This window comes from Berghia stephanieae, chromosome 3, assembly GCF_034508935.2.
Source record: "Berghia stephanieae isolate SIO BIC M18660-M18661 chromosome 3, UCSD_Bste_1.3, whole genome shotgun sequence".
Lineage (NCBI taxonomy): Eukaryota > Metazoa > Mollusca > Gastropoda > Nudibranchia > Aeolidiidae > Berghia > Berghia stephanieae.
Window position 1 is genome coordinate 78,056,460 of NC_088362.1, and position 16,995 is coordinate 78,073,454.

The 16,995-nt window shown below is 33.4% G+C and overlaps 1 protein-coding gene across 3 annotated transcripts; it reads left to right on the forward strand.

Annotated features, from left to right (window-relative positions):
- Positions 1 to 64: 64 nt before the first annotated feature.
- Positions 65 to 16,199, forward strand: LOC144968510 (uncharacterized). 3 transcript variants are annotated; one of them, XM_078906963.1, is made up of 9 exons: positions 77 to 225; positions 3,911 to 4,319; positions 6,458 to 6,623; positions 6,969 to 8,490; positions 11,641 to 11,764; positions 11,976 to 12,631; positions 13,358 to 13,416; positions 14,566 to 14,649; positions 15,230 to 16,199. In XM_078906963.1, exons 4-9 carry the CDS (start codon positions 8,485 to 8,487, stop codon positions 15,402 to 15,404), a joined length of 1,104 nt encoding a protein of 367 aa, XP_078763089.1. In that variant the 5' UTR covers positions 77 to 225; positions 3,911 to 4,319; positions 6,458 to 6,623; positions 6,969 to 8,484; the 3' UTR covers positions 15,405 to 16,199. The 3 variants fall into 3 exon arrangements, with proteins under 3 accessions (XP_078763087.1, XP_078763089.1, XP_078763088.1); XM_078906961.1 differs by lacking the exon at positions 6,458 to 6,623 and having other exon boundaries at positions 65 to 225; positions 3,911 to 4,045; positions 8,386 to 8,490; XM_078906962.1 differs by lacking the exon at positions 6,458 to 6,623 and having other exon boundaries at positions 90 to 225; positions 3,905 to 4,045; positions 8,386 to 8,490.
- The last annotated feature ends 796 nt before the right edge of the window (positions 16,200 to 16,995 follow it).

The following is a 16,995-nucleotide window of genomic DNA, read 5'->3' on the forward strand; positions in this document are numbered from 1 at the left end:
TCAAAATGTGTTTGTAAGTTATATGTTTCACAATCCGTTATATTATAGGATTAGTTTCGAATCTGAAAACTCAACGTATCAACGTAAACGTAAACAGAGCGGGTTGTTTAAAGTCAAAGGATTGCTAGAAAATTACTTCTCTTTTTTTTTTGGAGATATTTATAACGCAGTAAAACCCTGTCAAAGCGGCATTATTTATTTGATAGACTCATTTAGGAGTCAAGAGTAAGTCTTATTCAATTCGCCAAGAGATTGCGTCTTGTCTTGACTCAACTGTCTTCAACTTCCAACTTTTTAAAACTTTTGTCTTGAGTCTTGAACTTGAACTTGAACTTTCCAATGCTTTCAACTTCATCATCATTTCATTTTCATCAAGACTGTGATTATTGCCAAACAACTCTGCCAATAAAGAAAAACGATTATTGGCAGACCCCTGTCTGGCAATAACGATGAACGGTTATTGGCAGTGTCTGGCAATAATTATGGACGATTTACACACAGACACTTTTGTGAAAGTGAAACTCCGCTCTTCTTATCTCCATAATTATAATTAACCATTTTAATGATAGAGTGATAGAGGTCTAATTATTAGCATTATTATTATCATTAATAATATTATTGTCATTATCATTTGATGATATTCTTTAACTTTATAGAGAGACTAATAAGCCCTAAAAGACAACCTTGCCTTAAGCCGCTTAAACTTAAACTTAAGCCTTAAATTTAAGGAGGGAGTTTAGTTTAACAAGTTTAACAAAAATTCTAAAGGAAGTTTTGGTCTCCCTGGTCCCTAGATTTTGGTTCTTTTTAAGGTAATAATCACGCCCCAATCCCACACCAAAAAATGTCAGAAAAGAGATTGAAGTTATCGGCCGGTCGCACACACAAACTTTTAAAAAGATTTTTTGTAGGTTAACCGTGTATTCATTTCGCTGTGATTATCCCCAGACACCTGTCTGGGGATAATGAAAATTCGTTATCCCCAGACATATATTTGAAACTCCGCTCCTTTAAACAATTATCCACATTCCAGAATATGGAATGTTTCCAAATGCACATAGAAATAAGGAAAGTTAATAAAATATCTATAAAAACATAAAATTAACCAACATTAAATCAGTTGTTACTACATATACACAATATGCGTCGACTTCGAAGAAGGTGTCATGGCCGAATGGTTTAGTCGTCTGCCCTTGATCTTTTACCAGAATCGACGCTGTGGGTTCGAATCCTGGTTCCGCCACTTTTTTTTTTTTTTTTTTTTTTTTTTGTGAGAGTCTATTCTTTTCCCCTTTTTGTTTGGCCTTTTGTTCCGTTTCTGAGCATGAATTTCTAAAAATTGTTTTTATTTTTTTTAAATTATTGTTTTGTTTTTTTTTTCCTCTATCTGAGCATTTGGTCGCTCTCTGAATATTTCTGTTTGTATGCTTTTTAATTATTTATTCTTTTTAGACACTTTTTGAGATCGGAGTGGGGATGAATATGACAATTTGCTAGAAACTAGAAAGGAACCAAGAGAGAGAGAGAGTTTAAAAAAAAGAGTTAAGGGAAGTTAATAAAATATCTATAAAAACATAAAATCAACCACATTAAATCAGTTGTAACTACATATACACAATATACGTCGACTTCGAAGTGGGTGTCATGGCCGAATGGTTTAGTCGTCTGCCCTGGAACTTTTACCAGAATCGACGTTGCGGCTTCAAATCCTGGTTCCACCACTATTTTTTTTTTTTTTACATTCCGTCTTCTTTTTACAGAACGGTGTAAGGGATAAATGTCATATCCATCCTCCCCCCACCTCTTTTTTTAAAAACTCTCTTCTTTCTCTCTCTCTCTCTCTCTCTCTCTCTCTCTCTCTCTCTCTCTCTCTCTCTCTCTCTCTCTCTTAGTTCCTTTCTAGTTTCTAGCAAATTGTCATTTTTGTCCCCACTCCGATCTCAAAAAGTGACTAAAAAGGATAAATAATTAAAAAGCAAACAAACAGAAATATTCAGAGAGCGACTAAATGGTCAGACAGAGGAGAAAAAAACAAACAATATTTTTATAAAAATAAAAACAATTTTAAGAGATTCATGCTCAGAAACGGAACAAAAGGTCAAACAAAAAGGAGAAAAGAATAGACTTGCACAAAATAAAAAATAAAAATTAAAAAAATAAAAAAGGTGTGGGGGGGGGGGGGGGGAGGATGGATGGGCCATTTATCCCTTGCAACGTTCTGTGAAAAGAAGACGGAATTTAAAAAAGAAATAAAAAGTGGTGTAACCAGGATTCGAACCCACAACGTCGATTCTGGTAAAAGTTCCAGGGCAGACGATTAAACCATTCGGCCATGACACCCACTTCGAAGTCGACGCATATTGTGTATATGTAGTAACAACTGATTTAATGTTGGTTAATTTTATGTTTTTATAGATATTTTATTAACTTTCCTTAGTTCTATGTGCATTCGGAAATATTCCATTATCTGGAATGTGGATAATTGTTTAAAAGAGCGGAGTTGCAAATATGTGTCTGGGGATAACGAATTTTCATTATCCCCAGACAGGTGTCAATTTCCAGTTACAACTTTCTTATGGGCGAGTGGGGTCAGAATTTGACTCCCACTGCTGCTGCTCACTGAACTGCCTAGTTTAAGGTCAAGTCCGTATAATATTTGGTAGAGGCTAGGGAGACCAAGATTTTGGCTTCCTGGCGTACAACTGTATTTTCTGTTATGGACCTGTTTCTTTTTATGTTGAAGTTGCAATTATATTTTTTGTTTACTATTTATTTATTGCTTGTTTGTTGGTTTTGTTGCTGCTCTTGTTTTTTTGTATTTTTTAGACCAGTATTTAATACTAATATTATTATCATGCCAAAATGAGCCATTTTGGTTAAGGAGAACAAAACAATAAATAAAGAGCAAAAAAAAACCCCCCCAAAAAACAGAATAAACCCCTCCAAAACAAACAAACAAAGAACAAAACTCTACAACATAAAGAAATTAAATGAAAATACTGTTATACGTCGGAAGACCAATTTCGTGGTCTCCCTAGCAAAAATTGAAGATTATTATTTTAAAAGAGAAAAAGAAAAATGAAAACTAAACTAATTCATTGTGTTGGACAGCCGTTCACTTACAATCTCTCTTCTGACTTATTTTGGGGGTTGGGGATGGTGAAGGGGCATGATAATAATATTACAAGGCTTAAAAGAAAATCAAAAAAGTAAAACCAGCAACAAAAACAAAAAAATCAAGCAATAAATAAATAGAAGAAAAAGACTCGCATCTTCAACAGAAAGAAACAGTTCCATATATGAAAATATGATTTTACCCTGGGAAGCTAAAAATCTTGGGTCATTTTGGCTATGGAGACCAACACTATTTAGGCATGTATCTCAACTGAGTAAATCCTTTGGCAATCCTTAGAATCGTTGCTGTAAGGTTAAATTTAAATTTAAACGACAAAGTTAATGCATGTGGTGAATCTGATAGAATGCTGTATTTGATATTTTCAAATGAGAACGAGAAAGGAATGCCCTTTCAATGATCAACATTTATTAAAAGTTAGTGTCAGCTTGGTGACTATGTCTTGTATTCTTTCCGTACATTTTGGATTCTTTCCCTTTTGATTCAGATTTTGAGTTGATACTGGGCTTTAGCAGTGAGTGTGTTAGAATGCTAGTGAAACAAAAAAAGATTATTTGATTGGAATAGCTCTCTATGAAAGAGAAATTTCTGGTTCATATGACTTGCTGGTGGTGTGAATGGTGGAATCACTGTCCAACCTGTTGGGCATTGAGGAACAATAACAATGGAAATTCAATACTCATGAAAAATGTAATTACATTTTGTTAGGATTTAAAAGATAAAATTAATTATTCATTTATTTATCTTTTTTCTTTCTTTCTATATTCTCAGTCTCAGAGAAGCAAAATGGCAGATTTGTCAATTTATGATGACTTTGAAGAACCAGTTTCAATGAGCAAAGCATTCTGTCAACAAGTCTCAGATCAAGAATATGCAAACAATGTAGCAACAGAGACGGACAAGGCTTTAGGAGTAAGTTCCACTGAGTGTTGTATTCATAAAGTGTTTTATTTTATCGAAAGAATACAAGGCACTGTTTATTTACTTCAAGATGCAATAGCAAATAACAAATTAATAATATATTTTCAATTTATGATAATCATTTTATGATTTATGTATTGTTTAATGCAAGGGTGGTTGGAGATAATAAGAATGGTACATATTCTTTTACAGTCCTGTAAATCCTCAGGCAATTTCCTCAAATCAGACAGTCCATTATTCTCTACTTCAGGGGACATAATATAAGGCGGAAAACACAATAATGACAGGAAAAGCATTTTCTGCATGGGCAACATAATATATCAAAATCTAATTGAGATTTGGTGACTATAGTTGCTGTTTTTGATAGATCAACTTTTCCTGGAGCTGTGGTAGCAAAATGGTGGCGAAATTTTGCTCCTATATATTTTTTTAGGATTTTTTACCGAGCAAAAGTGGCGTTTTGAAGACACGAAGGTTTTACTTTCGTTTTTAGAATGGATCAAATGAGGTAAGTGAATCAACAGTTTCCATTTAAAGTTAACTTTATGTTTTGTTTTTAACAAAAGTTAGATGTATTAACTACAATTTGTATGATTTAAAAATCTAAAAAATTATCTCCATCTTTGTTTATAAGTTATTTTCTGCATATTATGTAATCGCGTTATTTTCGTGTCTCCGATGTGACAAAGGAAACTTAATTCTATATATCAGGCAATCTTTGAAATTTTAAACTACAAATTTGTTCATGTGACTAAAATTAGGTCTAGAAAACTTGTAAAATTAACAAAAAATAAAAAATTAACATTTTTATTTGTTTTTAGAGTGAATAATCGGGTATGGGAGATTTCGTGTCTTTGAATTTCTGTCCGTGCACCAAATTTCAATATCCTATTTTATTATTAATTATGAAAGAAAGTGTTTGAAAATTGATTGGAGACATTAATCTTGCTCTGGTTTTGGGTTTTAAACTTTGATTTTTGACTTGAAATTTTAGAAAAAGTTTTTTTGAGCAAAATAAAGTTTGGTGTCACCTGCGTGGGCACCATCTGCATGGGCACCAGGAATTTTGAAATGTGTAAACTTGACATTGGTGATGAATATACAGTTCATAAATGTAAACTTTGGTAACATATGCTGAATATTTCAATGTAAGTACAAATCTGAACATTTCTAGCTGTTTAAGAACACAAATTGCTAATCAATTGAATTTTGTAAACAATTTATATTAAATATATTGATTCGCTCTCTTTCTCTATTTTTTGTGTCACCACAACATTCACTCTGCTTTCCGGGAGGATGCAGCGATGGCATCTGGACATCTGATCTAAAAGAATTTTATCCAGTATGAAAATTTTGATTAGCTACAATACAAGATACACAGGCTTGAAAGATTTTACTCCAGAACTGTGAGTTTACTAACCGATAGGGATAAAATCCGTAATAGCACCTAAGTACTGAATTACAGGTTGAGAGGAAAAAATTCCGTACACTTGCCAAAATGTTCTAGAAAATAATTTGTAATGCAATTATAGACTTATTTATATATAAAAAATCGCTTTATTAGATTCATATGCTAAATTATTTCATATCCTTACACTTGAACCTCTGTGATGTAGCAAACAAAAGCTGTAAGTGTGAGTAGTCGTTCTTAAGAACGCCTTTCTTATGCGTAATTATAAGCCTTATTTTCTCAACAGAGTAATCAAATATATTTAAAGCAGTGGAAATCAAATATGCTTAAAGTAGTGCTCTTGTCAACAACTATGTCTTTATATTTTGCTTTTATACCAGGTACTGGAGGAGAGGGAGTTTCACCGTGCAGTTCTCCCAAGGAATAGCGGTACTGGTACAATTTATTATGCGTATGTGCAGAGCAGAGTGTGTGATTGGTAAAAAAGGACCCTCCAGACATCTATTCCTGGGTTGTTGTCACCCGTCTTGTCAATACAATTGAAAACAAGGACCCATTTTTTTTTCAAAGTTGAAATTAGTTTAAAATATTACAAAAAAAAACAAACATTTTTTTTCGTTATTTGTCTCATGTAATTATCCCCCTTGTTGTATAATAAAGTTAATTTCAATACAAAATACAAAAGATATTCTGTCTGTTATTTATTTAAAACAAGTGGATCTGTGTACATGTATTTTGAGTCATTTGTCACTTCAGATTGTTAAAATTTCTTTTCATTTTGCCTTTCCGTGTAAACCGGGGTCACCGTTGATCGACCTACTTTTTAAAGTTACATAATCGTCTCCTGCTCATAACTTTTACAAATTCTGAATCCTCATATTTTAAGCTTTAAAATGATATATGATACTTATTTGTAGATAAAAGATGGAAATTGACAAAAATGGGCCTGTCAAAGTAGATAATTTCAGGTCTTGTCCGTTTTCCGCCATAAGACAAAAATAAATTTTAAGAAATTATTTGCTCTGATATGAAACAAAAAGTCTAAATTAAAATTTTTTTAAATCACGGGAAACGTAAAACTGTGGATGACAATACAGAAGCATATAATACTCTAGTTACGTCATATACTGAAGAGCTTCCCTACATTCCTCATGGCGGGTGGTTGGATGGGAGCATCACCCTTGAATCATATACCTATGATGTTCGCATGGGTGTACGATCCGATAGTGATGTCGTTTCTTCTTCTCTTTACTAGCCTATCCTGCTTCTTTGGTTTGTGATTGTATTTTTGACAGGGGATATTTTTTTTCTGTAAATCTTCTGCCTGTTTGTTCTTGGTTATTTATAATTTAGCTTATGATATCTTTAGGTTATGATTTTGATTTACATTTGTACTATTTTTGTTAGATCGCTTGTTTTTTTGTTTCAGCGGTCTCTCATATAACCTCAATTGTGTTGGAAGAGACCTAAAGCAACAAACAAACAAAACATTCCTCATGGTAGATTAACTTTATATTGTTATTTTAATCGTCGATCTTTTGTCAGACGTTTATTGATATCTGTAAATTTTTAGTAGATAGCATTTTAAAAGCTGAAGAATAAATCTTGAGTGATTTGTAAAAGTTTAAAATTTCTTAATATGAAAATTTGTTTCTCCGTCGCCATTGTCATTGAAGTACATATTGAAAGGCAGTCGTCCTTTGGTGTTTTTTTTTTTGTGCATTTTTTTTTCTATTTCTATTGTATAGCCTAAGGGTTGCTCAAGATCCTAGGGTTTTTTTATTCTCCTACGGTTAGTTGTAATAAAGTTAAAGGTCCTCAGGTTTTTGTTTTTCCTATTAGGTTTAGTTAAAGGTACTAGTACTAGGTTTTATTACTGTCTATACTGCAAAGCCGGATTGAATTATGGTACAAAGGGACTCACGTGTCTCCATGAAGAATGACATAAAGGGAAACCAGTCTTTGCCAACATCATTCATTTAAAAGAGCAAAAGAAATGCAAAGTGTTTTAATTATTTTCATATTTGCTAGCAAGGGTACAGACCTGTGCCATTTGGAATATGTATAGCTAATTTCATATTCGACATTGTTCCCGAATATTCTGACAGGAGATATCCAGCCCCTCCCCCCATCCCCACCAAGAGTAAAGACTGGGGATTTTATTTTCTACTTCTCATACTTCAATTAAAGTAAGAGTCTCAATGCTGAGTCAATTCTTATTTTGCTTAATTATGCCTTTATTTTTGGTTGACTTCAATCTAAAAACAATCTTACTGTATGTTTTGATTACTAAAAAAGCAGAAGTAAGACAACTATCCCCTCCCTTTACGCTCAGACAGGCTACTTGATTTGTGAGTACTAACAATATTCTTTTAAAAGCATATTAGATGATACATCTAACAGGATGTTTGACATGTCATGCTATTATCAATTGGATTCAATAGTCTGATGTCACAGCGGTCATCGTGGTTCTAAACAAAGAGAATCGGTACTTTTTATTCTTAATGCTGGCTAGAACTTTTCATATGTCATGTGATCAGGATATGTAAAAGTCAAAACATGATCGGATTTATCATGTTTTTTTTCCTCTGGATATGCTTTTATGCTCATCGGAGAAATATTTCATAAGGACGTCCGCCATTGTTCCGATAGTTTAGAGCCAGTTGCTAAGTTACTATGCATCATTATGAAGGAAGTGACGTCATGACTGTTGAGGCGTATTTCTGCTGAGGTCATTGATGGTTAAAATAAAATTTCAGACAATTTTGGAAAAGACGATTTACAGGCCTTTAAAGATTATAATCTATCTGTCTAGGTCCGGTTTTCAAAAGAAGTGTGATGTTTTAAAATATAATAATCATGTATGATGGTGATGATATATGTCCATATGATTTTTTCCTATATTTTCTCAATGATTTAGGAGTTATGCTTTCTTTTGGACCAACAACCTGAGCTATATGCTAAAGTTTTGAGGAAACGAAAGCGAGAGGAGGTTGAAAATAATGGAGTTCTTTCTTTCATGAAGGTTAGTAACACATGATTGGGATAAATTGTTGTGAAAGAATTTAGTTTGTCATACATGGGTGAAAGGTCGCCTTCATATGCCAGAAATTCCGTTTTTTTAGTTATTATAATAATCGTCTGCCGGAATTTTGACTTTTGCCAGCTTTATCATTGTTGCACCATCAGAACTTTAACATTTAATTCTTGTAATTTTTAATTTTCTTTTAAAGATGTCAATTAATACACATGTGCCACTTTTCTGTCTTACATTTGGTCTCTTTACATGGGACACATCATCTGATGTTGTACTATATTTGTCTTTTCAGTTGGTTATGAAACGCTGGTTTCACTAAAATCTTTCACACTATTTTTGAAGATTTGCTTTGGATTATGCATATAAGCTTATTTTATACTTCAAATGGTCTCAGATCTCATTTAAGCTTCTACTTCTTGTTAATAGTAAGTGGGGAGCTGTAAGAACGCTGGAGGTTAAAATCAACTTGTATATTACATAGGTGTGTATTTTCCATATTTGAACCAAAAATAGTAGTAGTAGTAGTAGTAGTAGTAGTAGTAGTAGTAGTTATTGTATTAGTAGAAGTTGTAGTAGTAGTAGTTGTATTAGTAGAAGTTGTAGTAGTAGTAGAGGTTGTAGTAGTAGTTGTAGTAGTAATAGTAGTTGTAGTAGTAGTAGTAGTTGTAGTAGTATTAGTAGAAGTTGTAGTAGTAGTAGAAGTTGTATTAGTAGAAGTTATATTAGTAGTAGTAGTCACCACTGCTACAACCACCACCACAGCATTATCATCACCACCACCACTAGAGCATCATCGCTACTACAACCTAAACCAACAACAAGTACCGTGGTTGAGGTTTGATTACTTCTTTGGGTTATTTTGAATAGCAATAGCCATAGGCAAGGTATTGCAATTTCAGAGCCTTATACTAATTAATTTAAAGAAATGTCTTATTTTGGTATCTCCATAAATCAGATAATTGTATAATCACTAGAGATTGCTGTGAAAGAGTGTTTTTAAATGGCAAAGATAATTTATTTTTATTTGGGTTTGGTGTAAGCTTTCATATAAATTTTGTATTTTTCATCCGCTCAATTTTTGAACTTTAGTTTTCAATCATGCAGAGAAAATTCTGTGTTTTGTTTTGTGTTCTTTTGTGAAAAAAAAAAGACACTTTTAGTTTTAGAATTATAGAATTAAATACACTTTTCACTTTTGGGAAGGTTGGCATTAAATTGGCGAGTCGCAGATGGTAAAAAATTAAATTAGCTTTTTTTTTTCAGGCAAACTGGCTTCACTGGTCTGTCTTTCAGACAAATTGATAGCTGTTAACTTTCACCCATGATACTATATTTGTTACATAAAGTTGAGACGAAAGAGAAAGGAATGACCTTTTAATAAATGTATTGTAATTTGCAATTATATTCATGTATCAATTGAATCTAATGAAAAAATATATGCTTTTTAAGGAAAAGACAATAAGTTGAGTTCCCCTTTCATCAGAAAAATTCAGGTTATTTTGAACAAACTATAACTTCATTTCGGGTTCAAATTTTATAAGAAAAGAAAGGGAATTAAGAAAGGATGGCCATGTTCAGTTGATTTTTTGACCATAGCATGAAATCAGTGAAAGGCTTTTTTGATTAATGATCATGGGCAGTTCAAGGGGTAGAGGTTTAGTACAATCCATACTCATCTTTGGAATGACAATAAGTATGAAAGAAATTGACAAAAAATGAGAAATGATATTTTAAAAAAAATAGTGGTCCAATTGATTTCAATGTGATGAGCTTGTCATAGTCTTTTAATTCTAAACATCAATCTATGATTGACTTCCTTATATTGCATTGCATTTTTTGGATGTCAGATCGCTGACCATTGCAGGCATGTCAGTATTTTCAAACTTTCAAATTATGGGCTGTCAGTATTTTTGCTTTGTTTCTGGAAATGCATAATTTGTTTTGTGTTTTTGTATGATGATGGGTTTGAGTTTGACATAGAGTGTAGGTTTGGTTTGAATTCTGTACAAGAAAATAAAAATTCTGTCTTAGACTTGCAGATTGTTTAAAGCTCTACTATTGACACTCACTTTTGTTTTAGTCTCCCTTTATTATTCAGTCAATCATTAACACCTAAATAAAAGGTCTCTTTTAATTTTTCCATCATTTTTAATTAGGCCCGGACAGTACCAGCTTTTCTTGGTATCGAGAAACTACTAGCAATGAAAGCTCAGGATTGCTATTACTGCAACGGTACTGGGAATTCCCAATATTACTCGGCATTCTACTGATAGATTTATGAGAAACAATCCTCACAAGCACCCCACTACACCCCACGCGAGACTATCTACACGTAATCACAAGCTTCCAGGCCAATCCTGTGGTCTTGGTCCTAATACTGAGACTGAGTGTCAGTCATGACACTGAGACCTCTTATCTCCTCTCTTTCTCTATTTCTTTTATAGTATATATGCAGTACAGATATTCAGCTTCTCCATCTCGAGAAATTACTGGCAAGGTCGTACTGCGATAACTTGCACTCTGTCGCGACATCGATTAGTACATTTTAATTATTGATCAGATACATAAGATAAGACAAGACGAACTTTATTTATCCACTTCTGGAAATTTACATTGGGTATTGTCATAGATAAATGAATTTCTGAAAATAATTAAGCAAATAAACGATAAAAAGGAAATACAATGGGATAGAAGTAAACAAACAAAAAGCTTAACAAAACTAAACACATTAAAAAAAATAAATATCTCTCAAATTTGGTTTATTTATAGTATAGCGTCATAATTTTGGCAGCTCTTATCACATTGTTTAAGGGGTTGCACTGTACTTAATTGGTTGTTCATTGTATTATGACCAGATTCCAGTTGAGGACAATTAAAAAAGCACTCGACATATAACAAGATATTATCAAGATGAAAGTATGTGTTTCACATTAGTTTATACAAGAGAAAGGATTTAACATTAATAGACTTTTATGTCTGTTGAAAGGACATTTATTCATACATTCAGTCATTGTTATCTCTATTTTATATATTACATTTTTTATATTTTAAAAGGGTTGATACATTCATATTTTCAAACTGATCATTAATATAAACTACCAGTAGTTATAATCCTGTTTACATGGCTTTGTTTCACAGAGTAAGATGCTGGGATTGGTTCAAGGAGATGAATATATTGATAAACTGGTCAGTGATTCTGACTGTCTGAAATTGACAGACAATTTGAAAGCAGGGATCTGTCGGACTTTTCAGTATGCCCAAGGTAAATACAATTCATGATTTAATAGTTGAGTTTTTAAAAACAGTTAGAAAGGTTTAAATTTCCCCATTTAATTATTGCATAGTTGCAGTCGATTGATTATCTTCTGACAATGTCAGGCACCACTCAAAAGAGATGGCAAATGTTCAAATTAGAAATAACTGGATCAGACAGTATTTGTAATTTTTAAAATTATTATTATTCTTTTCTTCAGATATTAAGGAAGAAGAACTCAGGCATTCTAAAAGACAAGCATCTAAGGTTGCCTCAAAACGCATTGAGAAATTAAGACCTAATAAGAGAAGAGGTGGGGAAAATGCAAGAACCACCATATCAGCGAATGGAATGGAGAAAATGAGTCACAGTGATTGTGGTGATGGGCAGCATGAATCGCACACAGACACATCTAATACAGAAAGTCAGAATGTCAACTGTAAAAAGATTGATGAAATTGATAAAGGTACATTTGACGAAATATCTTTACCTTCTGATGATGTCTGCAATCACAATGGATCATATGTTAAAATCGATAACATGGTATCATCAAATAATGAAAACAATGACAATCAGGCTAATGAAAGAATGAGCGAGTCAAAAGCTGTTATTCCTCCTCCTCCTCCACCTCCTCCTCCTGGTCCACCTCCTCCCTTGCCTTCCCACATGCCATCAAATATTTTACATAATTTAACTCCAAACGTCAAAAAGTTGACAGATGGCTCTCTCTCCCAGATACAAACCTCGCCAAACAACGGTCTTCGCACCATTTCAAGCAGTGATATAAATGCCTCATTGGAGTCTTCAATGTCTATGGGGCGACGTAGTAGATATAAGGAGTCTGATTGTCATCAAAGTAAATCTGACATAGAATTAGTGAGTATTTATTCCTTTTTGGTCAAAGTTCCTTTCATAATTGTAAATATGCTTAAAAAGTACCTAGCTATTATGCTGTTTAAAAATTGATTTGAGTATGTTAATGGATTTTTCGCTAAATAAATGTCTCGCTTTAGTTTTTGGGTGGTTTTTATTCTTTCTTTCTTTTTTTTTCCTTTAAATTAAAAAAAAATGAATTACATTTTAGGAGATACTGTGTATCAAACCCTGCTACTAATAAACGGATTTATTTTTATAAGATTTTTTTTGTTTGTATTTTAATCAAGCCCTGTTTCATAATTTTTACAAACTTAATACTTTTCTTTTAATCTTGTAGTTTTTTTTGGTTATGATTTAAACTTACATGTTTTCATGAAAAGTCAATAGAAATATTAGATTTCTAATTTTTTAATTTTTTACAATTTTTTTTAGCTTATAAAGATTGAGAACCTTTTTTATTTAGCTACCTCTTTTTGTCAGTCATGTCAGATTTTGTATATTTTGAAATGTTGATGGCAAAGAGAAAAAATCAAGTTCTGAGAACTATCATTAGCCTGTTTCGGGATGGGCTGAAGACTCCTATCAATTTGTTTGATAATATTTTTATGATTTTGATTATTTTAAAAGACAAGACACGTTCACTTGCTTTAAAATCATTTACTCACTCTTGTTTTCAAATTAATACAAACTGATTTCTATTTTTTTTTGTGTGTGTGTATTTTCCAGTCAAATGTTACCCCGGGTGATTTAATTGGAAGGAGACTAAGAAGTCAGAGACATTCAGGGTAATTGTGTGATATTTATGAATTGTGTGTGTGTGTGTGGGGGGGGGGTGGAGGTTCAAGTCTTGAGGATGTCAGAATCTCCTATATATTATTACTCTCTTACCCCTTCCCCCACCCCCTCCCATTTCATGTGCTCTCTGTTCTTGTACCGTCATGATATTACACAGCCTTGAATCAGTGCAGCTTAGAACTTTAGCTGAGAACATGATAATTTTATAATCTCGTTACCATCTCCCCATCATAATTATATTAATCAGTGATAATAATCTTCAGCGGGATTTGGGGATTTTCTCAGAAATTTTCCGCTGATTTAGCGTGTTTTCCTCTGATATAAGCTCAGGTCAAGTGGTAGATCCATGAAAAAAATCACTATCATGTCTTGTGTCATGTTTTGACACTGCTCAATGCATGAATTTTGATGATCCATTTTTATGACGTCAGTCTAGACAAACTGGCGCCAGATGTCAAAATTGAGACTAGGCCATTGATGGTCTTTACTATACCTCATGTCTGTCCCCGCATACATACACACGCACACACACACACACACACACACACATTCTCCCCCCCCCCCCCTCTCTCTCTCTCTCTCTCTCTCTCTATCTCACTCTCTCTCTCTCTCTCTCTCTCTCTCTCTCTCTCTCTCTCTCTCTCTCTCTCTCTCTCTCTCTTATTGGGGTCCTGTGCTAGAGCATGAATGAGTCTCTAATTTTTTTGTGATCTCAAACTAAATACATTGATGTTTTGCTCTTGGAATCTACCTGTATCCTCCTATTGAACCAATTCCCTTTTGTCTTACTTATTCTCATGTCTTTTTAATTGTAATTCTAGAATCTTTTCAGTATCCCATTTTCTTCCTTTTTACTGTCGCTGAAATGACCTAAATGTTCTGTAAGTCCCAAACAAACATCTCCCCACCTCTCTCTTTTTCTCTCTCTCTCTTCCCCCCCCCCCCCCCTTCTCTCTCTCTTTGTCGAGCAGTTCACAGTGTTCAATTTCACACCCTCCATTATATACATTTTTGCTATTTTCATATACAAATAGACTGCAAAACAAACAGGTGAATTCTTCTCAAATGCAATCAAATATGAAATTGTGTGTTTAAAAGCATTTATCAGGTAGTAAAATTGTATGTTTTGTCTATACTAGGTCCATGACATCCTTGTCCAGTATTCATTCTGAGCTGATGTCTTCAAATCCTGTATCTCGATTAAAAGTTACACAGGTTGTAAGGTAAGTTGTCACAACGTTATTTCTCGCAGCATAATTTAAAACAAAATCGTTGAAAATTTGAAAATTTAACATAACCGATACAAGTTCTTAAGAGCATTTTTCTCCTTAGGCACTTGTATGTTTACATGATCATAGATGCCAGATTGCCAGCTTTCATCAGGATAACTCTGGCTTTGTTGTAAAATTAGTCGTTTTTTTTTTCCAAAAAGAATTTCGAGTCTTGCAGGTTTTTAAAACCCCAGATGCTGGCATCCATGCATACTACTGCTTTGGAGAATTGAATCACACATATAAGCATAGACACCTCTGTTGTAATACTTAAAATAACATCACACAAAATAGTCAAATTTGTCTCAAATAGAGTTGTCCTCAGACAAGTGAGAATTTGGAATATAATTTGAATGAAAATTAGATCAGACCTTTTTAACTAATTTAAATAAAATGTGTAATTTAATTATCTTAGTGGGAAGAGTTAGACAAATGAATTGGTAGAGAAATCCCATATTTGAATTATTGTGATAGAATATAACCAGTGCTTATAATGATAGAGTTATGTTTCTTTTTTTTATATATATACTAGATCTCCAGGGGGCACTCCATTGCGACCTGAACCAACCAGCCGCCTCCCATCAGAGCCTCTTCATAAAGCCCTGGTCACAGCTGTCAGATCTAAGTTTAAAAATGTCCACACTCCCAGTCCTCGGAGCGCCCTATCATCTGCAAATAATTCAGAAAGATTTTCTTTCACACCTTAATTGTTTTTAAAGTCTGCTAAATGCCTGGTTTTGCCAAGTGCCATGATATTTTCATAAAATTGCAGCTACCAGAATAAAATCTACTTTTCTCTTCAAATTTAGTTAACAGTTAACAGAAAAATTTTATTTTATTTCATGTAATCGACCCACTGCATCAATATAGTAGTATTATGTCATTGGTCCAATGTCAAAGTAAACCTATTGCTGAAAATTGGATCTAGAATCTCATTGTAATTTGATGGAACTGAAATTCTCCATCTTACATGGTAAAAATTGACATCTTTCGGCAAATGGGTTTTATACTCTTCCATGACCCTATCATGAATCATATCGTCCATTCCATGTGTTTTTTTTGTCTATGCTATGGAATAGTTATGCCTTGGCTGAACCTGGAGTTGGTTCAGTCAGAGAAATAATTCAACATTTCCAACAGAGCTTAAATTAAACCAAATTGACATTTACACATTTGTGCTGATATGTAGTTTGACAAGTGATAATTATTACTATTTTTTTCTCTGACATGGTGCATATTGTATTTTATTATTTATTCAATTCACTTTTATTTCTAGTGTCAACTCAAGTTTGAAGCAAATTATCAATTTTTTTTTTGAGATATGTAATTATTTATCGGCTTGGTGCATAAGCAGCACATAAGGCCAATTGCAGATTGATTATTTTATGGAAATGGTTATAAATTTCCAGCATAATGAAATCCAAACAAGTTCACAATAGTATTATAAGAAATTGACAATTATTCAGAAATTTTTATTAAAATTATGAATTGATTCAACCAAATTATGACTTTTTCTTTGCCAATCTACACCCATTGCTCATGTGGCAAATGCGTGTAGTGTAGCCATCCTTTCATAAAGGGGGAATATGAGCCACTAGGCTGAGGAGGATACATCATTGTGTCTTCTATCATCTGGTCTGTTGTCCCTTTATGGGATTGAAGAAGTCAGACGGATTTAACTCTTTGTGAGAAATTCTTTATCTTCCAAATTGCCTTGCTTTATATAATCCTTTTTTAAATTGGGTATTATTTAAAGGAATGTAATTTATAACCATTTAAATGTACCCTTCTTTTTCGGATACTGTGCTAAACTTGACACACTGGGTGGGGTCTCGACCTCCCGTAGTGGACAGGAGGTCACATGCTGTGTCTCTGGGTGGGGTTCCTGATCTCCCATAGTGGGCAGGGAGGCACTTACTGTGTCTTCTATCCCCCTATATCTGTCTTTGTCTTGGAATGAGATAACTTAGTTTTGTCCTGACCCTGACCGGAGTCCTTGGCTCTGAGGGAAACAGTTGATGAATGTAGAGTTATAGTTTTGGGAGGTGATATTTTTTTTTCCTTGTAAATCATCTTTCTGTTATGTAATGTTATTTTTTTTATTTTTGACATATGATTTGTAAACATTTGAGTGTATTCCTTTTTGTGGGATCTTGTGCTGGTGTCTTGGTGAGACTTTTAGGTGATCTCAAACTAAGTACTTTGATAGTGTGCTCTTGGAATCAACATCTGTTTCTATGTGAACCAATTCCCCTTTCTAACCTTTTCTTTGGTGCTTTAATTGTAATTCTAGAACTT